General features: G+C 37.0%; 2 protein-coding genes and 1 long non-coding RNA gene across 9 annotated transcripts in view; 1 reads left to right on the forward strand and 2 right to left on the reverse strand.

Annotated features, from left to right (window-relative positions):
* Positions 1 to 3997: 3997 nt before the first annotated feature.
* Positions 3998 to 13182, reverse strand: LOC107668563 (polypeptide N-acetylgalactosaminyltransferase 6-like). Of its 4 annotated transcripts, XM_016460493.1 has the most exons (13): positions 12916 to 13181; positions 11922 to 12083; positions 11581 to 11765; positions 10915 to 11231; positions 9861 to 10033; positions 8720 to 8869; positions 8032 to 8266; positions 6340 to 6457; positions 6059 to 6259; positions 5793 to 5924; positions 5610 to 5711; positions 5336 to 5494; positions 3998 to 4544 (listed from the first exon to the last, which is right to left on the reverse strand). In XM_016460493.1, exons 3-13 carry the CDS (start codon positions 11737 to 11739, stop codon positions 4431 to 4433), a joined length of 1860 nt encoding a protein of 619 aa, XP_016315979.1. In that variant the 5' UTR covers positions 11740 to 11765; positions 11922 to 12083; positions 12916 to 13181; the 3' UTR covers positions 3998 to 4430. The 4 variants fall into 4 exon arrangements, with proteins under 4 accessions (XP_016315979.1, XP_016315981.1, XP_016315978.1 ...); XM_016460495.1 differs by lacking the exon at positions 11922 to 12083 and having other exon boundaries at positions 3998 to 4541; XM_016460492.1 differs by lacking the exon at positions 11922 to 12083 and having other exon boundaries at positions 12916 to 13180.
* A 2208-nt stretch (positions 13183 to 15390) lies between these two features.
* LOC107668561 (uncharacterized) lies at positions 15391 to 21532 on the forward strand. The gene is made up of 4 exons (XR_001631910.1): positions 15391 to 15509; positions 15607 to 15833; positions 18097 to 18151; positions 21454 to 21532. It is a non-coding gene; the product is annotated as an uncharacterized LOC107668561 (long non-coding RNA).
* LOC107668560 (adenylate cyclase type 6-like) overlaps positions 18102 to 23069 on the reverse strand; it is a 42632-nt gene continuing 37664 nt past the window's right edge. For all 4 annotated transcript variants that reach the window (XM_016460486.1, XM_016460488.1, XM_016460489.1 and 1 more), the window contains exons 16-23: positions 21855 to 22010; positions 21468 to 21643; positions 20498 to 20524; positions 20066 to 20198; positions 19701 to 19964; positions 19129 to 19333; positions 18852 to 18976; positions 18102 to 18250 (exon numbers count right to left, since the gene is read on the reverse strand). In XM_016460486.1, coding sequence (XP_016315972.1) covers positions 18122 to 18250; positions 18852 to 18976; positions 19129 to 19333; positions 19701 to 19964; positions 20066 to 20198; positions 20498 to 20524; positions 21468 to 21643; positions 21855 to 22010 — 1215 coding nt within the window. In that variant the 3' untranslated portion in view covers positions 18102 to 18121. The remainder of the gene's footprint in view (positions 18251 to 18851; positions 18977 to 19128; positions 19334 to 19700; positions 19965 to 20065; positions 20199 to 20497; positions 20525 to 21467; positions 21644 to 21854; positions 22011 to 23069) is intronic.

Consider the following 23069-nt stretch of genomic DNA (forward strand, 5'->3'; position numbering starts at 1 on the left):
ACAATTGTGTCATCATTTACTCACCCTCATGGTCCAAAAGAGTATATGCAATCAATTTTATAAAACTATTTCTTGCTGAAGCTACTTTTTGAAATGTCTGTTTGATGCTTTACACAACAATGACTTTAAATTATCTTTTGGGAATAATTTCTCAGCCAAATTTGATGTGCGAATAATTTGCGATTAATTAGATTAATTAATCGCCACATGACATCATGTAATTAATTAGATTAAAAATTGTAATCGCTTACCAGCCCTAATATATATATTTTGCAATATAAATAAGCTTGTGGAGTTTTATTATATGCATAACAGTTAGTTCCGATTCTCAAATCTGACTGGACACTGTTGTAAACAGGCTGTCAGTCAGTGCAAGTTACATTGTTGTGCCAGTAGGTGGCAGCAAATGGCTACCTTTATGAGTGAGTCATTAAAACATTCTTTCAACTAATGTTTAAAAATGCTAATTCATTCATGGTGTTAAAATTAGTTGAACTTTGAGTGCCACTTTACAAAGCTCAGTCAACAAGCAACATGTCACTTGGGGTAACGCTGAAGCTGATATTTCACTTCATAGAGATCAGTGGCATTGATTAAGTGCTTTGACCAGAACAGACGCTGGTCGCTTTCATCTTTAGACAACTGATTTTTTATTTTTTATTTTTTGCAAATATATGATTTGACCTGAAAAAGGACAGATACAGGTAATTGCACATGCTCAGTCAATCTCGATCTCTATCTCTCTCTTTCTCTGCTTAGGCTTTTTAGTGCAAATCTACGAAACCTGTACAAATCACAATGGTACACCGAGTCTTAATGAACTAAAAGCAAGAGACAGTTGAAAAAAAAAAAAAACTCTTGTTATATATAAACGGTAATATTAAGATATATTGTTAAACAGTAATATTGTTAATAATTAAAAATAACTGATTTCTATTTTAACATATTTTATAGTTTGGGCTGAATATTCAGAATCATTATGCCAGTCTTAATTGTCACATGATCCTTCTGAAATCATACTAATATGCTGAATTGGTGCTCAAGAAACACTGTAACATTGTCACTTAATGTATTATAATCAATGTTGAAAACAGGTGTGCTGCTTAATATATTTGTGGAAACTAAGATACTTTTTTTCTGGATTCTTTGATAAATAGAAAGTCCATGTTTTTGTAACGTAAATGTCTTTACTGTCACTTTTGATCATTTTAAGTATGCTGAAGAAAAGTATTAATTTACTTCAAAAAAGAAAAAAATGAAAAAAGTGAACAGTAGTGTATATTGTGAATTAGAAGATCCTATGTAAATGTAGTTCCTTATCAATAAGGTGTTTTCATGAATGAGTTACATTTTATCTTATCTAGGGTTCGATTTTAACAATCTAATAGATAACTAGTTTGTAAGTTAGGCCTCCTTCAGAATCCCACTCTTATCATCAAATCGCAGCTTCTGGCAACCAAACAAAGAAAGAAAGGTTTATGGGGAAAGATGATCGACTGTAACATCACTGTCTGTCAACAGCTGATTAAACATTGATCAACTGCAGGTTATTCATAATAACCTTGTGAAGAGATTTAAACCCTGTAATCCTGGTTAATTAATAACAACCCATCTTAATTGTAAGTGACAGAGGGTGTCTTCTCTCCCTCAACCTGGTGGAGAAGGAGGATGAAAATCTAGCACTGTATGATCTGTATGTGATCTATGATTAAACTGTATCTGTGCTTCATTATTACTGGTTACATCTTCAGCAGTAGATCCTCAGGACTGAAGTACATTCCACACCTCTTGGTCATCTTTTTGGCATTCATGGCCTTTTCTGGCAGCACCGGTACAACCAGGTCTATAAGAGTTAAATATATCCAGATTATCCACAGAAACATCAGCTTCACATGCATTTACAGCTGTGCCGCATTTCAGAATGTGAAGAAGAAAAGAAACAAAAAGTGTTAGAGGATTATTTCTGTGAAATGACATCAAAAATGCAGAAAAGCATCACCCTCTCCTTCCAAATCTACCAACGAACTGCTCTCGCATAACAACAGAGCAAAACATCTGCACAAACTGGAACTTTTTTGTTGTTGTTTGTTTTACAACTGATCACTGCAGCAAAACTATAGATTGCATTTCTCATATTATCTGTTACCCTCAAGGAGGGATTCCAAAAACCTACTTATGTAAGAGCCTCTGTTAAAGACAATGTTGATTTTTCACCTAGATACACACATAGATAATATGCACCACAATAATGACATCACTATACTCAAAATACAAAACAGCATTTTTTTTTTTTTTATTGTATGCAAATATTTTTATAAAATAAACATTTAATATTTTTTTGATGTTATATATTTTATATTTAATTTAATTTTTTTATTTAATTGTACAGTTAGAACAAATTGTTTTTTGTTTTTTTTTGCTAAACATTTTAAACTCAAGCAAGTTCAGCTGAAGCATGATCAACGTGATCACATTATGGACCATTTTGTGAGTTACAAAAGAATCACTCACGCAATGATAATTCTGGATATGTCATATGAACCAGCAAACAGATTATTTATCTCGCACTACACCAAAAAGAGGAAGTTAAAGTCGTTACACATTTACAGTAAGACAGAAAAAGCACTTCCTCTTGGATCACAGCATTCAGTACTGTCTGTGCACCTGGTGTTGATGTCAGAACATAACCAAACACTTGTTTCCTGAAGTATGCATGGAAACACAAAATAGCTGCCATAAAATACCTTTGTGAAATTGATATTGATAACTGACTGGCCATTTACGATGAACTACATTTTACAACAGTAATCAGTTGGTGTTTTGGCGTAAACTATGGTAACCATGGTAAACACATACGAGAGATAAAGGTTGAAAAGCATCTATTCAAACACAGAGCGCTGCAATTTGAAATTTGATAATACTTCAGCACAAACGATCGTATTAAACATGCTGGCTAAACAGCACTAACTCTCACGCCACGTGTTAGGATTACGTTATCAGTGAAAGCATGTTACCTGTATTTACAGCATTTCCAGGAACAACCTTCAGTTTCACAGAGCTTAGTTTTACAACCTGTTTTTATAATCCTCTAAAACAGAAATATGACGCCGACTGCCACCTATCGGTGAACGAGAGAAATGACAAATTTGCTCTTGGCCACAAAGCTACCACGCCCACCTAATAAATAATTTTATTCAAAAAGGCCCCTTTAATATACGCTAAACTAAATTTCTATAATTTTCACTAAAATACCATAACTAGAACTACTACTATTGTAAAATCATTAAAAAAAAAAGAATAAAGGACCTCCATAAGACAATGTAAGAAGGTTTCGGAAGCTTTTTGTTGCTTTATTTCTTTTGCTGATCACAATAGTGGTCAATAACCAGTAATCACAATTTCATTGTGATGATAACAGCAGTAACTAGTTCTTCAATTCTGCTCCTGTTGGAGTTTAGCTCCAAACCCAGTAAAAAACACCTGAACAAGCTAATCAGGTCTTCAGGCTTACCTGAAGATTACAAGCAGGTGTGCTTTATCAGTGTTGGAGATAAATACTGCAGGACAGTGGACCTTAAGAATCATAAACTGGTGAACATGGAGTTCTTAAACACATTTTTAAAGAGTTAACAACCAGAACATAATATGTTTTGAAAAACAACACAAGCAAATGATCTGGGAGTGTGTTTTTTTTATATACACATCAAATAATCAAATATTTGAAATTTCCAATTATTAAAGAATAAATCTGTGTAGTCAAAATTCATAAAGAATAATAATGTGAAGAGGATGAAACAGTTAATTACATGAATACATTATTAGACCATGATTTCCCCCAAAGACCTCAGCACACTGAAACAATCAAGCAATGCAAGTCAAATAGTGCTTTATACATACTGACGGCTTCAAAAACACAAGAGAAGGATCTGAAACTACTGCTGTCTTGTGACAGTTCACTAGAGCTGAAGAAAACCCTCATCCCCTGCAGCATGTGCAAATGATTGGGATCATACAAACATCACATGTATTGTTGGCAAGGCCGGCCGTTCATTGGCCTTAACACTAACAATGTTCCAAAAATATTTTTCTTTTCTTTAAAAATAAATAAAACCTACACCATTTAAAAGCAGCAGTAAACATCATCAATAAGGCAATACATTGCATCAAGTAAACAATCTTGCTGCCGGATTGTTCACTCTGTGATGCTCCAGTGGGTTGATGTGCATGATCTCCACTCTGTCTTCCCTGAGCATCCTGACCCCAGTCTGATCATAATGTCTTTAGGAGCTTATGGATATGAACTATCCAATACACTCCCAGTGCATCCGCTCAGGCCTACAGTGAGTTTGTCAGCCTGAGCTGTGGCTGCTGGCCCTCCCTCGTGTGTCTTATGGGAGTGAACGTCTTTGCTCCTTGATTGGAGTGTGAGGTCAACTGAAAGCCCACTGCTGGTGATGGTCTGCTGGATCGCAGGGGCTCATTAATATCTTGTCTCCTTTCTTATGGAGGCACTTTCCAGAGGATGGATTCTTCAGCAGATCCTCCTAAAATAAACATAACATGAAGAAAAAATAAAACTAGTTACTCGTCTGTATGGGGTAAAACTATCAGATCACAGGAATTTAAACTCAGATTTAGGTGAAAAGTTGACCTGAAAATTTAACATGAATATCAGCATATTGAATGCTGTATTTGGTATACTCACCCTTTATTTAATGACAGGATTTTTAATTATTCATTCTAATATAATATAAACATACACAGCACACTACCGTTTAAAAATTTGGGGACAGTAAGATTTCTAAAAGTGTTTGAAAGAAGTCTCTTATTCTCACCAAGGCTGTATGCATTGATCCCAAAATATAACAAAAACAGTTATACTGTGAAATATTCACTTGATCCTTCAGAAATCATTCTAATAAGCGGATTTGGTGCCTATTTTTCATGATTCTCTGATGAACAGAAAAGTTCCAAAGAACAGCATTTATTTAAAATAGAAATATTTGGCTACATTATAAATGTCTTTACGGTTACTTGATTAATTTAATGCATCCTTACGAAATAAAACGATTAATTTAAATACATAAAATCAAAATAAAAACGTATTCATTGGTGAACTGAAAAAAACAAACAAACATTAAAATAAATAAAAACCTGATCACTGTTTACATTAATATACAACATTTATACCATTTTTAAATACAACATATTTAAAAAGGATTGCAACAGACAATAAGTAAAAGGGGACATACGTAGAATCTGATAACAAATGGAGACAGCAAAAATGAAGAAAGACCAGTTGAGTAATTCATTTCTGTTCTGAGAGGACACTTACTTCTGTGAACACCCATTCTTGTTCCGGAGTCAAACTGCTGCCTTTGCCCTTCAGTGTACAGAGCTCAATCTTCACTGGCTCTGGGTAAGGAGACGTGTGCAGGCAGAGCTGTTTCCCTATGTTATGCCTCAGCTCATTATGTGATGTATATTCAAAGTACTGAAAACAAACACGTCATGATGAACATCCGTTCTCTTTTGATCAAGAAGAAAACCATAGTCAAAATGCCCTCAAGATATCTTAATATCAACGTGAATGAGTGATGGTACTATACCTGATTGCCGCCCATGTTGTGACACACATACATAATCACAGGCTTTCCCCCATTGTTACTTTCTCCAACATCCAGACATTGCTGTGATCCCCTATTCTTGAGCTACACACACAAATAAAAAAAATAAACGGTTAGTCTCAGACTGTATTAAAAATGGCTCATCGTCATAAATGTTGCACTTACAGCTCCAAACTTGACAGGGGTAAGATCAGGGACAAAGGCTTCTGGGTAGACATTGGTTAGGTACCAAGAAAAGTTCTTGCATTGCAAGGTTTCTCGGAGTTTCAAACGGTCAGATATATCACCGTAGTTTTTCTACACAACCATACAGGAAACAAAAGTCATGCAGTTAATAATATGCTCTTTGCTTACAGGTACAGTAGATATACTACATAACCACAAACACAAGGTAAATATTTGAATCCTCTGAAAGCGAAAGCAGTTCTTACATCTTCGGCCATTTTAGCTGCACTTTGGCTGCGTCGATAGTAAATCAGTTTGTAGTCATCCATCCACACCTCAGCCAAGCGCACCTGGTTACGTGTAATGACCTCTGTACCTTTGGGAAAGGTGTGAGGACTCTTGGTGCGGAACACATGACCCACGACAGAGCAGGGGATTATCTCCAACTGTCCGCCACACTGCCACACCTGACAGCACAAAACACACCCACGTTTTAACAGATCTCATTGTTATGGCTGCAGGTGAATTCTGAAGAGCTGGAACTGACCCTGAAAGACATCTCGATATTTTCTCCACCCCATATCTCCATTTTGTCATCGTAGGTCCCAATTTTCTCAAAATAGGCCTTAGATATAGAGAACAAACCACCGGCAAATGTTGGAGTTCTGAAAGAAAGAACAGGACAAATACAATTAGCAGGATTAGTAGCCAGAGAGCAGGTGTCAGATCCTATTACTTTTCAACTCCGTTCAGAAAAATCACTGGTATGCAAAAAAAAAGATATTAAAGTACCATTAATATCAATATAACAATAATACCTGGTTTGAGAATTTTTTTCAGCAAGGGTACATTAAATTAATAAAAAAAAAAAATTGACCGTAAATGTAATGTTACAAAATATTTAGATTTCAAATAAATGCTGTTCTGTGTCAGCTGCGTCACATGGATACGCTGTTTCCGTTCAGATCAAATCACAACAACGTAGGAAACAGAGCCGGCGTGACGCAGCTGACACAGATTCACATATTCTCCAAAATGGCACCAGGGTGATGCGAAGGAGACGAATTGTTGAATAAAGTCTTTTTTTTTCTTCTTTTGCACACAAAAAGTATTCTCGTAGCTTCATATAATAGTAGTTGAACCACTGATGTCACATGGATTATTTTACAAATCTCCTTGCTACATTTCTGGATCTGGGAATATTTCAGTTGCATTGCTATCTATGCAGGGTCAGACAGCTCTCAGATTTCATCAAAAATATCTTAATTTGTGTTCCGAAGATGAACGAAGGTCTTACGAGTTTGAAACGACATGAGGGTGAGTAATTAATCACAGAATTTTCATTTTTGGGTGAACTAACCCTTTAAATGTGCAATTCTGCTGCACTTGTTCAAGACGGCCGCATACAGTATGAAAAAAAGGTTATGAATGAAGTACTTTATGATAGTATAGGCTGTTTAATAAGCTGAGGACACATGTAGCCTAATCTTAGTAATCTCTTTTAAGACATGGCCATAGTAAACTCAGAGAAAGTGGTTAATTTGATACTCAGTGAAACTTGATACAACCAGCCAAGTCATTTCATTCATGAAAATCGGATCGACAGGAAGAACCTGGTGATGAATGAACAGCGTTTAAAAAATTCCAAGCATTTCATTAACACACCACAGTGTGTAAAAGGCAAAGTAACAAATCACAGTGAATTTCCAGCAGTTACATCATGTTTAGGTGCAGCAGAATACTTAGACAGAACAAATGTAAATCACACATCTCATAACTTTGCATTACATGGTTCTCTGATTCATCAATATTTCTAGGGCTGCACGATAAATCGCATGCGATATTTAACACGCATCTTATCAGTAAAGCCATTCTGTAATCAGCGGTAAATCTCCATCACGTGTGGGCTTTCACATTGAGCAGCATTAACTACACAGAGCCGTTGTTCACCGACAAGCTGCGCAAAACATGTGCAAAATATGATCGTGGTTTGATCGTATTTTAGCAAGTAACAAGTAAACAAACAGGATAATGCCCAGGTTATAATCACAAAAAAAACCTTCAGAGTAATACGAGACACCATCTAATCCCCGTCAGGATTTCTTTTGGGTGAGTAAATTTTTGGGGAAAAAACCTGACTTGGGAAAGGTAATTATTGATGTGTCAATCACAACAACACGAAGACATAAAACTGTAATTTGAGCAAGGTTAAATATGTAAATAAAACATGGTGACTTACTTTACTGGGTACGTCTCATCTTTGCGTTTAGCGTTCTCGTAATCTGGAATGGCCTCCCAGCCGAATCCGAGACTCCAGTCAAAGTTGCCTCTGTTATGGGCACGGGCAGACGCCATGGGCTTGTGGAACTGGAAAGAGTTTAAATCAATGGTTGTGATCTCAGGGCTCACCACGGCAGTGGGCTCCTCAACAATGCGAGCAAGAAGAGGTTCGAGCCAGCCAGGGAAACACTCACCTGTAACAACAAAAACATGACAAAAGAGAAAAGAGAGTTCATAAATATGCTACTCAAGCACATATGCTAAGATGACATGTCACATTTTCAACCCTTTCATCATATACAAGGTATCAGAAAACACTACGCAGGTGTAACATGAGTTGCTAGGCTTCAATCCCGCCTACAGTGGGTCAAAGTGAACAAGATAAGCATCACATACTAGTCCTTTGTCACAGCGCATAACTTTGCAAATGACATGAGTGTCAGAAGAAAAAAAAAAAATCATGGGAGTAACCACTTTAAGCTCATGCCTGTGCACCTGAAGAGCAGGTTCCTGAAAAACTACTTTCCATCCAGTCGCAAAAAATAACAAGACTGATGGATGTTAATGACGTGTTAATAGAAACTGGTCTGCTGTGTGAGACAATGGAATTGGGCTGGGCAAGTCATGAAAAGTGATGACATACGTACAGTGAGCATCTAGGAAGGTGAGGATTTCTCCCTGAGCTTTGCTGGCTCCGAGAAGCCTGGCGGTGATGAGGCCCTTCCTCTCCGGCTGACGCACTACCTTCACGATATTCAGTGACTTCACATACTCCTCCAGCTTCTCATGGAGGTGTTCTGCAAGAACATACAAGAGCAAATGTAGAAGACAGACATTAATGTCATCTTGTTTTTTTTGTTTCTTCTGTATTGTAAAGTACCAGTAATATCAATATAACAATAATACCTGGTTTGAGATTATTTTTTTCAGCAAGGGTACATTAAATTGATAAAAAATTGACAGTAAATATATTTATAACGTTACAAAATATTTAGATTTCAAATAAATGCTGTTCTTATACAATTTTTCAAATAATCCAGTTTGTTGAGCACCAAATCAGCATAATTGAATGGTTTCTGAAGGCTGAAGTAATGGCTGCTGAACATTCAGCTTTTCCATCACAGAAATTAATTTGATTTTAAAAATTCAAAAACGTTGGTTATTTATTATAATTTATTTAATATAAATTGGTCATTTAATATAATAGTATTTCACTATATTACTGGTTTACTGTATTTTTGATGAATAATTAATGAGGATAAATGACTTGCAACCCCAAAATTTTCAACTGTAGAGCATAAGATTAACATTGTCAATTGTCAAGTGTTTTCAACGTGGCATTTTTCAATGTCTAAAAATAGATTCAGAGCATGCTGCTTCCTGTGGTGAGACTTCAAACGAACTAACACACTTCCTTTATTTTATCACTTACAGCACTAACAAAGTACCTAAAACCAATGAGGAGATTAATGAGAACAACTAATCTAATGAGGAGAAAAATTTAAAGTACTTACTTGCAGATTAACTTTTCATTGCCAGTAAGTTTATATTAATATTTTCTCTACAATGCAATATGATTTCATTTATGTTCCCTCAGACAGTTTTTTTTTCTGCATCCTTAACTGGTTCCTTGATCTTTCTACTGTATGTTTGTGACATTTTTCATCCACCTGAAGATGCACTCATACAAGTGACATTCCACTAAATAAAACTGTTTGCCACTGAGCCAAGAACATAGATTAACAGGTAGTTAATTTTTACAGCATAAACTGATAAGGCCGGGCCCACCTGCCATGCTGGCGTCATCCACCAGTATGATTTCTTTGAGGAAGGCCGCTGGGGAGGTGTGCAGAACACTGTACACGGTGCGCAGAAGTGTTGACCATGCCTCGTTATGAAACACAATGATCACACTCGTGGTGGGGAGTGAAGGACATCGGCGAAACTTTCGCTCAACACACCTATAATGGATGCATGAAAAAGAAAATTATATGTGTGTACTATATATACACACGTAAACTCAAATAAACAAATAAAAATCACACACACATATTTGCACATACATACATATATATATATATGTGTGTGTGTGTGTGTATGTATGAACATATATATACTCTTTTAGTTTAATTATGTCTAAAAAAAATTATATTTTTGGTATATCATGTTAAACTAAATGTAAATGAGAAATCTCATCTTGCCTTTTAGCATATATAAAAGAAGTTTCATTGTTTTATATTTCACTTCAGTTTTTTCCCCAAATAATGAAAGCATTTTTATGGTTTCGTTTTAGTTAACTATAATAACCCTGACAAACATACGCGCCTCAAAGTCAAAGGTAATATTCTAAAACATAATTCTCAAAATACATGTTTAAACACTGTAATTATCAGTATTATAAATATGAGGACGTATGCAAATTACTCAAGGCCTGTTACTTAACACAGTGTTTAAATATGATAAGATTCAAAGGGAAACATAACACGTCAACCTATTGTTCAATGATGCAACAGGTGAAGGTGTGATTAGAAACTGCCAAAGCAGCAAAACAGTAAGGACTCTAATCTACAATGAGTGTTTGGGCAGCATTTACATGGCTTTAGCCCCAGCCCTTAAATCAACAGATAAATCTGCACCCTTATGTTTCGGTGTAAACAGACCAAATGAGTCAACGTAAATTAAAAGGCATCTAAAATGCCAGCAAACATTATAACACGTCATGAGTGCTGCCTTACTTTAACCTATGAAGGGAATCATTATTATGGCAGATTGGTTGCCGAATTGAATGAATTGTTTGTATTCCACATTTTCTCATGGTGCCAAACAATGTGCCCATTCTTACTCGGGTGGACGGGTGTCATCTCCAAGACTGCGGTGCAAGGAGATTCGGTCACTGGCAAACTGGTTGAAGCAGTGCCTGGTCATGCCCTCCTGCTTTTCCTTCTCCTCCTCCGCAGTCATGCTGGCTTTCTGGAAGGCTGCGCCATTGGCTCCTGGTGCTTGAGGGTCCTGAGGAGGTCTCTCAATCCACGGTTTGAGATCGGCCTGAGTGTAGAAACCCGGGGGGCAATTTCGGTCCGGGGTGGGCAGCACTCCCACCGACGGGGGCTGTGGGGCTCCGATCTGGAAGGCCAAGTTATTAACCGCCCCGCGGACAATCTCGAATACCCTCTCCTTTTTGTTAGTCTTACTCGGGTGGACGGGTGTCATCTCCAAGACTGCGGTGCAAGGAGATTCGGTCACTGGCAAACTGGTTGAAGCAGTGCCTGGTCATGCCCTCCTGCTTTTCCTTCTCCTCCTCCGCAGTCATGCTGGCTTTCTGGAAGGCTGCGCCATTGGCTCCTGGTGCTTGAGGGTCCTGAGGAGGTCTCTCAATCCACGGTTTGAGATCGGCCTGAGTGTAGAAACCCGGGGGGCAATTTCGGTCCGGGGTGGGCAGCACTCCCACCGACGGGGGCTGTGGGGCTCCGATCTGGAAGGCCAAGTTATTAACCGCCCCGCGGACAATCTCGAATACCCTCTCCTTTTTGTTAGAGAGATCTTGTAGCCAGGGGTCCTGAAGCGAGCCGCTGCCAACGTCCCTCTGGAGCACCACCAGAATGACCATAAAAAGTGTGCCACCCAGAATAGTAAGCTTCAGGGGGGAGAGACGACGTCTCAGACGCATTCTGTTGGCCAATCTCAATCACCAAACTGTGAAAACAGACCACATTGATCACTTATGAAGGAAAATTATTGTTCATTTACACAAACTGCACAAAGCAACCCATGCCCCACTCTTAATTAGCAAAGAAAGCCTGCACTGTGGACTCTCAAACGGATCACAGCAACAGAGCAAACAAACCTCACCTGACAACAAACACCCTCTGCACCTGATCCTTCCTTCGCCCTGCAGGATCCACGTGGCAGCAGGTGGCTCACCGCACACTCCCACTACATTTAATGGGTGGCGTTGGAAGCTTTGCATAAATACACTTCAAAACTGTGACACGTCGCCTGTGATCTGACTAACTGTACAGGAAAAAAAACTGGATCTCACCAACTGCTTGGTACGAGTTTAATGGTCAAGACTGGCACATTTAAAGCACTACCATTCTTGCATTTCAACCTCAAGTAATTACTTTCAAAATAGGAAATGTCAGGACAATGGAACTTATGGTGTTAAATGAATCAGTAACCTCAGTGCCCATGGAACCAGTCTATTTAAAAACATCTACATCACAAATCCCAAGACGGGTAATGGCCAACAGAGACAGTCAGACCGACTTCTGCTATTTTTCTGCGTAGGTGTTCAGACTTACCCAATCATTCAAACTAAAACTGGTTCTCCTGCATTAATACTGAATCATTTGAATGGTTATGAGCTCAAATGGACATTATTAACCACAAGTTATGAAGTAACATAGCCTATATTGGTTAAGCTGCATTTTTCCTTACTGAATAATGTGAGTGTTTCGAAAATTTCACAAACCCCAAGCACTTCCTTAAAGTTTAAACAAAAAAGATAATGCCACGCAACATGACAACTAAGCGAAACTTATCTGAATAGATAAGGAAGTGAGTGAAGAATATATGATTGTTAAAATATTTACAGTATGACACAAATTTTAACCTTTCCCAGCCTTCTATGGGCCTTATCTTCGAATAAATGAGAATAACGAACGACAAACGAGCTTGTGTGTGTTAGAAAAGGGTAACCTATACTATTAAAAATAAAGATGAAAGCCGCTCATATCAAGGAGGAAAGGAAGATACGCCGAGGTTATTTTTGTTGACAAAAGACATGACGCGAAACACGTCGAAACAAATAAATAACTAATTTAATTAAATCTTCAAAACTTACCTGTAATAATTTCAGTCAATCATGTGCCTCTCCCAGAGGCAGATAGATACGCGGTTCCTCGTCTAACGAGACACTGTTTGTTTGAGCTGCGAGTCGATGGACGGATGTTGTTACTCTGTAACTTCGCGTTTTAGAGATATTTGGTTCACCAAGCGCGCGACGATTTCACGCGACCAGCAGCACTGGCCTCCGTCCCGGCTTCCCTTTGAACGCAACAGGTGCCATTCGTTCAAATGATTGAAAGTCGTCTGGGTCCTAAAGCCGGAAGTTCCTTCTAGTGATTATGGGGATTTTGATTCACCTCAGTGATTCGAATCTGTTGAGTGTGTTCGTGTTCACCAAAAAGATTCATTCACGGATACTTTCTGAGGTTTGCTATTTTGAAAATGCAGTCGGGGGAAAATTTAAGAGCCGCGGGTTGCGGTTTTTTGGGCTACTTTTATAATGTACAGCGGCCGTCCAAAGTGTATCTATAGACAAATAAAAATGAAAATAGATCCTTTTACTAATGTGTATTATACTTGGAATATATATACCTGGCAACTTGAGAACGGAGAGGCGGATGTCACATCACAAACTAGTAGCCTATGTGAGTTTCACCCAGAGCATTGAAGGCTTTTACACAGCAGAAATGAACACAACAGCCAGTCAAAGCATGTCGCTTATAAGTCTGCATGTTCTGCGTGTCCCTGTTTAAATATCATAGTTTTGTCTACTACACAAACTCAAATATACGTGAAGCTCACAGTGATTTCTGCGTTTGCGTCGCACTTTATGAACTTTATCTCCAGAGCATCTCCGAGAGGGCTTTTCACCGTATTATTTGAAAAATTTCACGACAAATCCGAAGAAATCTTAACAGAAATATATTACTGATTATGCTATAGTAAAATTAACGTCTCAAAATAATAGGCTAATTCTATATTTGTACGGAATATCATTCAACCCAAATGTTTTTCATCCGTGTTTTAATATCAAACATACAGTTTTGTCGTACATCATCTTATTTGACAAAAATAGAAATGCAATATTTTGGTTGTAAATTAATTGTTATATATTATAGGATATTATATTATATTTTAAAAGACTGATTAAATTTTTAAAGGTTTTAGACAGGAATTATCATGATAAATTTGTATAAACACAAAATAAATAAAATGGAAAACACAGAATCTAGGGGAAAATAAAGTGAATTTCATGGGGCCCTAAATTAAATGGTGGCTTGAAATAATTTATGAAAAAAATACTACTACTACTACTACGTACGTGTGTGTGCGTGTGTGTGTGTGTGTGTGTGTGTGTGCGCGCGCGTGTGTGTGTGTGTGTGGGTGGGGGTCATACAGTTTTGTCGTACATCATCTTATTTGACAAAAATAGAAATGCAATATTTTGGTTGTAAATTAATTGTTATATATTATAGGATATTATATTATATTTTAAAAGACTGATTAAATTTTTAAAGGTTTTAGACAGGAATTATCATGATAAATTTGTATAAACACAAAATAAATAAAATGGAAAACACAGAATCTAGGGGAAAATAAAGTGAATTTCATGGGGCCCTAAATTAAATGGTGGCTTGAAATAATTTATGAAAAAAATACTACTACTACTACTACGTACGTGTGTGTGCGTGTGTGTGTGTGTGTGTGTGTGTGTGCGCGCGCGTGTGTGTGTGTGTGTGTGTGTGTGTTTACATGCATTCTCAAAGCATTTCCTTCCATAATAATGGTAAATGAATATTCTGATAAATGAATATTCTGATAAATATTGATATGATATGGAAAAAATATTGTCATAATTATTTCTGGACATATCAAATTAAAAATGAAAGAAATGGTAAAATAAAAAAAGAAAATACAGATTAAATAATTTCATATGTGCATACTACATATAAACAAGTCTGGCTAAAATTCAAAACATAGAATAAATAAAATCAAAATGTTTATTTTAAAGGGCAATAATGAAATAAAGCTGCTGACAGCTATGATTGGACAGGGCAAAAAATTGGGCTAGTTTTCATTCCTTTTGGGCGGGTTTTGAGTAAGCTTTGGGCTGGAAATTTTTCTGAGACCTGGCAACCCTGAGCATCACAAGCGTCTCCTCACAAGTAAAAAGCAGACACGCTTCAAAGGAGAGATTCATTGAAACTAAATGGTTCAGTCCATGGAAGTGAACGAGAATGATTCACTTTAAAGATTCATTCAAAAACAGCAATTCGCTCAACAAATTACTTAAATGTTAGTGATGGGAAGTTCGGATCATTTTACCGACTCGGACCTTTGAGTCTCGTTCAGCAAAATGAACGAATCTTTTTTCGAGTCATTTCGTTCATTTCGTTCATTTTAACAAAATATAATTAAAATGTTACGTGTTACTTCCCTAATATGTCTACTACTTACGCAAACGTTGATCATTCGTTCAAAACGAACGAATCGTTCAAGAACGACCCAACACTATTAAATGTGGGATGACAGGTTTTTTTCAGCCAAGTGAAAATTCTGCTAAACATGTAGGGAGATTTCAGTGTTGCTTTGCACTTGTCTAAAATTGGATGACGTTGATTACTTAATTAAGGCTCAGAAAAGGATGTGGTAAGTTAACAAACTATACCTCAACGTATATAAATTATTAACTGGGATGCAATTAAATTCAATGCCTCTTGTGTCGCGTACGTGTAACCGAATACAGATTTTATTCAGACATTTGAGAAAGGCAGGCCAAGAGGAAATGGGGTCGGTACTTCTGTAGGAGAGAATCGTGATTACAAACTATCGACTGACATGAGACTGCCGCTACTTGAAGAAAAGACAGCAAGCTGAGCATGAACAAAGAGAAGAATCCATTAACACAACAATCACTAAAGCCACTCACACCCAACAATGGCCTGTCTGACTACCCGATAGCTTCGTTTTGAGGTATTAAATTCTCTTGATGTACAGTATAAAGGTTGAAAATAAAAGGAAACCTTTTTAACGGTTTAACAAATGGCACGCTCCAAATGATGTAGCCTACACAATATTCGTTACTTCACATGTTCACATGCCTACCTATTATGTTCAATAAAATATCTAACAAAATGAACCTAGCACAAAAACGAATCCAAAAAACAATCTTTTTAAATCATATTTCATTAATTTCTGAAAAATAATTTTTATTTAACTAATTTTAATGAATAAAAACGTCATATGTAGGTTACATGTAGCAGAGTGACAGATTTTGCACACCATTGATACGGTTATACATTTATGGTGAAAATGAATAGATAAAATTTAGCTTGCCCTCCTGAGGTTGACAATAAGCTTTACTTCTGAAGGTTATGCTTTCACTGACCACTTGTTAAGAAAAGTATTTTAGATTCGATTTTATACCATATTTTTGGAAAGTGCCTAATATTTAACCTTTTTGTCCAGCTTATACTGACTGTGGCCTGTATGTCCACTTGTAATTAAAATGAGAAGAAATGAATGACAAATTGCACAAACTAGTGTTGTTTGGATACAGATAACATTATGCTTAAATAGGGATATGCCGGTATCAAATTTTCATGTTGCGATTAATTGCTAATGCTTTTATCACGGTATACGGTATTATCACGATATTGAAACTTAGTTTTAAAAAAAAAAGGGCTGTCATAATACAGTATAACAGGTTTAATAACTTTTTTCTTATAACAAAAATAACTGAACATTTAAAGCATTACCGAATACCGGCACAAGTCTATGCTTAAATAAAACACACAATTTACTGATTTGCCACCTTTTAATGAAAAAGGTCCTGAAAGGTCCATGTACCACAAACATATTTGAACTAAAAACCATATGTGCTTTTACGTCTATGACAAAGTGAGAATGTTAAACATACATATACATTCACGTTGGGAAATTCATGTTCAGGACGGTGAAGGTCTGAAGGATGTTTCTTGCAACACAATCAAGATGCATCTATTCAGTGGGAATGGTATATTCCAGAATTATGACAAAAATACTCTGCAGCAGCGCTAACCTATGCGTTTGACCGGTAATTGCATAATTTAAAAAAAATGTTGACAAATGTGCAAGCATGACTAAGAGCGCTCATGAGGAAATGCTGAAATTGACTTATGCTGAACACTGTCAAACGAACAACTTTGCAGTCCAGCCACTTTTGTCAGCAACCGCTAAACCCAACGGGCCTCTGTCAGCGCATTTACACATATTTACAAGGGTCTTAAGAAGACTAAACCGTTGCGGACCATACTGTGCTGGAATTTTATGAGGTCTTGGTCATATTTGGGTTCATTTTTTTCACTGATTTATACATTAATGAATTAAGAGCTGAAATTTGTGTAACACTCAAATGAGAAGGAAATGACATCAGTTAACAACTGAACTGCAAAGAATTAAATATAATTAGCACTTAATCTGGCAAAAAAAGCTTTGAAATGCATTTTATAAACCTCACAGTGAGCTATTATGCCCTTTTAAAGATAACAGACACACATTTACACACCGTCCACACACATGAACAAATGACCAAGGAAAATGTGTCCAGTACCATTCTCGTCCTTCATTTACCTCATTTGTACACAAATACTAAAAGGGAAAAACATGTTGATCACTCATAAATCATACGAACTATAAATACAAGTCACTTGTATTAGGATTTCTGTTTCTAAGGCCTTCAATGAAGACAGATGTTTTTTGCTTTAGTGTTTATAATAGAATACAATGTGGTAGATAGAGAGTGACAGGAGGCCAAAAAAGGAAAACCAGAGAAATGAATAACATTTGTTCTGACATTTCAAACAGTTTACCAGGCGTGTGTAGTGTTCCTATATCAAATACTTTGTTCTTTGGTCAGTTTCTTCTTGCTTCTTGATGCTTGCATATATAATAATTTTTTATTTACATGGTTTAAAACCTGTCAAAATAAATAAAGAATTCAAATTTTGGTATGGAAGAAGTCTTTCCCACAAAATAAAAAATAAAACCAAACTTTCTTCAATGTCTTCTCCATCTAAGGCAACACTTCTTCATCAAATCTTTTAGGTAGAGCATACCTCATTATTCCCAATAGGTGCATATATAAATACCACATGTGCCCACTAATGCTTGTGAGCTAGAAAACTTGAGTGAGTGGTTATATTTGGAACTGCTCAAATCCCATTCAGAGCCTTTTGTTGTCCTTCCTTCTTTTCAGTGCACTGAGAGGCATTTGGTCAGTGTTAACTGCAGACAGGACCACTGTTGAGGAAGTAAGTGGCCATATCTCCTTTCCCCTTCACTTTCACCAGTCCACGGTACTCCAGCTGGTAGCCCTTACTTTCTAGTACATGGTATAAGTCAGTGGTCACCTATAGGAAATAAAGAAAAACATCATAATCATTACACACTGAATTCTAATTAGCCAAAAACTAAAGATGAGGTGTGCAAAACCAAAGAGAAATGCAAAAATAAAGTTAGTTTTCAAATGGCCAATTCAACTGTCTGCCATTGGTTGGATAAACATAGCCACACCCCAAACTCAGGCCATTGGTTAAACCACTGTTGCTATGCCAGGCTGGTCGAGATGCTCAAACAAACAGAGCAATGTTTTTAAACAACCACTGAGTCCGTGTTTACACTCTTCAGGGAAATCAACTAACAAAATTATCGTTAATTCTACACATTTAACTGGAGAAGAAAAGCATTTAGAAATTTTAATTAATTTTTAAATTTCTCATTTCACTTTAAGCATTAACTAAGTAGCTAAAAAGTCACAAAAAAGCTCTTACAAGCTGCAATTGCAGTAACATGAAGAGAGAGGGCAGCACCATCTTTATAAATACAATGTTGCACATAGTAATCGATGTATAGTGTTGCACTTTTGAAGAAGGAAATTAATGGGGGATTCTAAGCTGTGTGTTTACCAAAAATAGTCTTGTATAAGCAAAGAGTTTATTATGTTGTGGTTACCTGGATACAATCAGGAACACCTGTGCTGTCCATGCGACTGGCCACATTTACTGTGTTGCCCCATATGTCATACTGAGGCTTTCTGGCTCCAATCACACCAGCAACCACTGGCCCAATGTTCAAACCTGTGGTGAAAATAAATTTTTCACTGTCTGCTCTAACAAACTCCTGAGCCTCTGCGTCTGCAAGCCAATTCATAAACACTGTCTTTGCCCTTTCTAAGTTAAAATCGATCAGGCAAAGAGGCAAAGTTCACGGTGAAAGTTCACCTACTTACCTATCTTCATCTGAAAGTTGTTGAATGAGTGTTCGTTGATGTACTTCATCTGTTCTCGTAGCCTCATAGCATAGTCAGCAAGAGCTAGAATGTGTGTGCGGCCCTCTTTGTCGTAAGTCGAGCCGTTCAATCCAGATGCTGCCATGTAAGTACTACCAATAGTTTTGATCTTCTCCAACTGCTTATATTTCTCTTCAGAAATGATCTATTAACAGTACAGAACATAAGATTTATAAAAGCTAATTTCTACATAAAGGTGGTCACCCCTTTTGGTGGCAGCCATGTTTTATTTGCTTTGTCTTGGTAACCTCCAAACTGTAAAACGCATTTGGTCATGGAGTAAATTAATCATGCATGACGAATACTGTAACTTATAATACTATACTATAATACTATAACTTATACAGTGGCATTGGTAACCAAAACATTTGCTTTTACATGGAGCATTTGTCTCCACACCAGTAGGTGTCAGTATAAAGCCAAAGACTACTGCAAAATCAAACAGTCTTCTGAAATTCTGACATCCCAAAATGATACTTCCATTTCAGAAGCAAGTGACACAACGTTCTTACCTCATCAAAGTCAGCGATGATCTCATTGAGCAGTCTCAGGCACTCCACACCCTCATTGTTGGCCTCCAGTTCAGTGTAAAACTCTGAGAAGTTGCTTATGGAGGCAAACATAACGGCCACACATTCACATGACTGATAGTAGAGCTCATCGTTTCGACGTTCTCGCGCGAGGAAGTGGGCAGCCACATCTTTGGGCAGGATGTTGTGAAGGAGACGACGGTTGTAGGCCTGCAGCTCCTCCATCTCCTCTTTCTCTTCAGTGGCCTGGTGAAGAATGACAGCGAATAAGTCATCGACTATGCTGGGATCCTACTGGAAATGTATTTTCGCTAAGTGATCGATTGATTCAAAGACGGACTACACACCTGTAGCTTCCACAGGAAGTCAAGGCGTGCGGTAGACTCGACCTGCTGTGCGTGCAGATAGAGAGCCAGTACAAATACAGTGAGGATGACTGGAATCGACACCCTCAGAGACACTTTAGTCACCGTTTCCTGGCTATATGGGAAAACAACAACACATACAGATTGGAGTTTGTCAGAGACTGAGCAAAAAATGTGACGAGTAGTAGAGTAAAGTTTCTGTGTTGTAGCTAATACTACAGCAATCTTTCTCGTAAATCTCACAACTCTCATATAATTGCATATATACAGTAAATAGTTTTTGAAAAGAGCAGACAAATACACACTACAAGCAAACATTGGAATCTAATTTGTGCTCATATTATAAAGTTCTTTCTGCCTTTGAACCATCTCTCTTACAATCGTAGTACAAAATAAAGCATGACATGAACTCACCAGTAATTTGTTTCATTGAAAGAATACCTGCGTAAAAACAGACATATTTCCATTAGTGACCAACATGACCCACTAAAAATAAACACCCAGAAAAATATGGGTCATTCACATTAAAAGGTTATGTGTACCACATTTGTGTCCCCACATATACATTATTTCATTTCATATATTTAAACCTGTTGACAGAGTAATTTAAAAGAAATCTGATTTTAAATGCTATTACATTTTATAAGTAACTTCAGTCCAATTTGCATGTGCCCATTCATCACTATTACATTTTAATTTGTTTTAATGGGAAAATTCTACATTAACTTTTAAAGCATTTAACTAAAATGTTAAATAACAATAAAATATCATGCTTTAACTTGATATTGCTTTAACTTTAATAAAATGACTAAAAGATTCAAACAGTGAAAACTGATAATATGCAGTCTTCATTTTTTTTTTTTTTATTATATATGATTACACATATAGTGGCTGTCAAGATAAACTCTTATGGTGGGAAAAAAACAATTAATGATTGTGAATAATGTGTTACAACCACTGGCCATTTTAGCAGTTCTTAAACCCCAAAAAAGGCACAAAATGTAAATGTTTAACTCAAAATCAAAACCAATGCCACAGCAAAAAACAAAAACAAAAAATGCTTCAGAACACACTCCATTATTTAAAGAGTTAAATATTAATATAAATATTAATTCATAAAAATTTTACAAATTTTTTTCCAAGTAAACTTTTTTTTAAAAGAATGAAGAAATAAATTAAAAGCAGTCAGTAGTTCTCTTTTTGTTGCCAATACGGTTTCATTTTATTAGACATATTTTATGAATAAGTAGATATGCAACTGAGTCTGTACTCTGTATTGATGATGCTGTAGTTTTTTAGTCATTTTAGTATTGACCTAATTCCATTGACTTACAAGATGACTTTTACATATCCACTCTATATGTTTGCAGAGAATAACACTCACATTGCATTGGCGGTGACCAGCAGGTCGGCGTTGTCTAGCAGCGTGACTAGAGGCCACTCCACTAGCAGCAGAAAGCAGACCTGGATGAAGAGCAGGAGGACCAGCTTGCCTATACTGCTGATGTGCAGGAACACTGAGCAGCACAGCAGAGTCAGCAGCACACTGTATGTGAAATACTAGAAGCACAGGAGCAATACCAGTCATACCATCATACTGTTACCATGAAAACAGGGGCCAAATCATAAAAGTTTCAAAATAAATCATTGAGTTTTTGCACAAGGTTGCTTAAAAAAAAAAACATTTTTTAATGGTTCTCAGTGAGCAAGAAACTGTTGTGAGCATATATGCACAGTGCAGACATATATGTACAGATGGTCACACACTGACCTCGGGTAAAGGACATGCTGAAGGCTGCCCAAGACAGAAGACGAAGGGGTCCTCTACTAGTCCAGTCAGATTATACAGCAGACACAGCGTGACCGAATCAGAAATATTCAACTGTCCAGCCACACATTTTAGCAGATCCTCCCGGTCACAGGTAAACTGACAGAGAAATGACAAAAAATGTAGAAGTGCATAACAATAGAAAAGGTGCACATTATGTGTTTACTTCAAGGGGTCATGAACAGTAAGAACTTGGTCCTTTGTTCACTTCATTTTACCGTGGATTCGTTTACAAACAAGGCACAATTCGATGTGGTTTTTTTTTTTTTAGAAAGATTGAAACTAAAAGACACTGATGTACCGACTATATTGGATCTGGCAGTAATGTCGCAACACACAAAGATCCAGGGGGCGGGGTTGGATCCACATCTAGGGGGTGGAGATGGGTGGGTTTAGGGGTGGAGATCCAGGGGGCGTGGTTGGATCCACATAGGGGGTGGAGATTGGTATATTTAGGGGTGGAGATGGGTGGGTTTAGGGATCAGGGGTGGAGATGGGTGGGTTTAGGGATCAGGGGTGGAGACGGGTAGGTTTAGGTACATGTAAGGTGGGAGGAGTTGGATCTGGATCCAACCTCGCCCCCTGGATCTTGTGTTCTGCAGTGAGGACCATCTCTAAATCACAGCAGTGCCCATCTGTTATGGATGTAGGCTGTCAAACATATAAAACTGTTAGCCAATCATAGCAGTGGGCGTTTACTTCCGAGTCTACAATCCACCATGCCTATTTAAACAGAGCCTTCTGATGAGGAGGTTAAAAACAGGACAGAAAATAGCTTATTACTTCCAAATGATGATGTGTTTTATGTAAAAATCTTGATAACATTATAAGTGTACCTCAGAGAACAGTACAAAATAAAAAACAAAGGCAGGTCATGACCCCTTTAAACATTAAATTAAAAACAAGTGTTTCCAGCAAGGAATCAGGGGAAAAGACATCCATTAAATTTATTTTCATTTTATGCAAATTTGAGTCAATTGAGCATTTAATCATTTTTAAACTTTTAATAATCCTACAAATATTTATCCAGGATATTATTTTTTCTTGTATTATTTTTGAAATACATTCTGCATTACAGAGCTATATATATATATATACAGTGGGTACGGAAAGTATTCAGACCCCCTTAAATTTTTCACTCTTTGTTATATTGCAGCC

The sequence above is a fragment of the Sinocyclocheilus anshuiensis genome, unplaced genomic scaffold (assembly GCF_001515605.1).
Source record: "Sinocyclocheilus anshuiensis isolate Anshui unplaced genomic scaffold, SAMN03320099.WGS_v1.1 scaffold32, whole genome shotgun sequence".
NCBI lineage: Eukaryota > Metazoa > Chordata > Actinopteri > Cypriniformes > Cyprinidae > Sinocyclocheilus > Sinocyclocheilus anshuiensis.

Excerpts from the sequence above, each read along its gene's own strand:
- LOC107668563 (XM_016460494.1), bottom strand. The coding sequence starts at position 11,739 with ATGCGTCTGAGACGTCGTCTCTCCCCCCTGAAGCTTACTATTCTGGGT. Across the intron at positions 6,458-8,031 it reads GATGAGACGTACCCAGTAAA|AACTCCAACATTTGCCGGTG; the intron begins GTAAGTCACCAT and ends TCTTTCTTTCAG. Across the intron at positions 4,545-5,335 it reads AAGAATGGGTGTTCACAGAA|GAGGATCTGCTGAAGAATCC; the intron begins GTAAGTGTCCTC and ends TGTTTATTTTAG.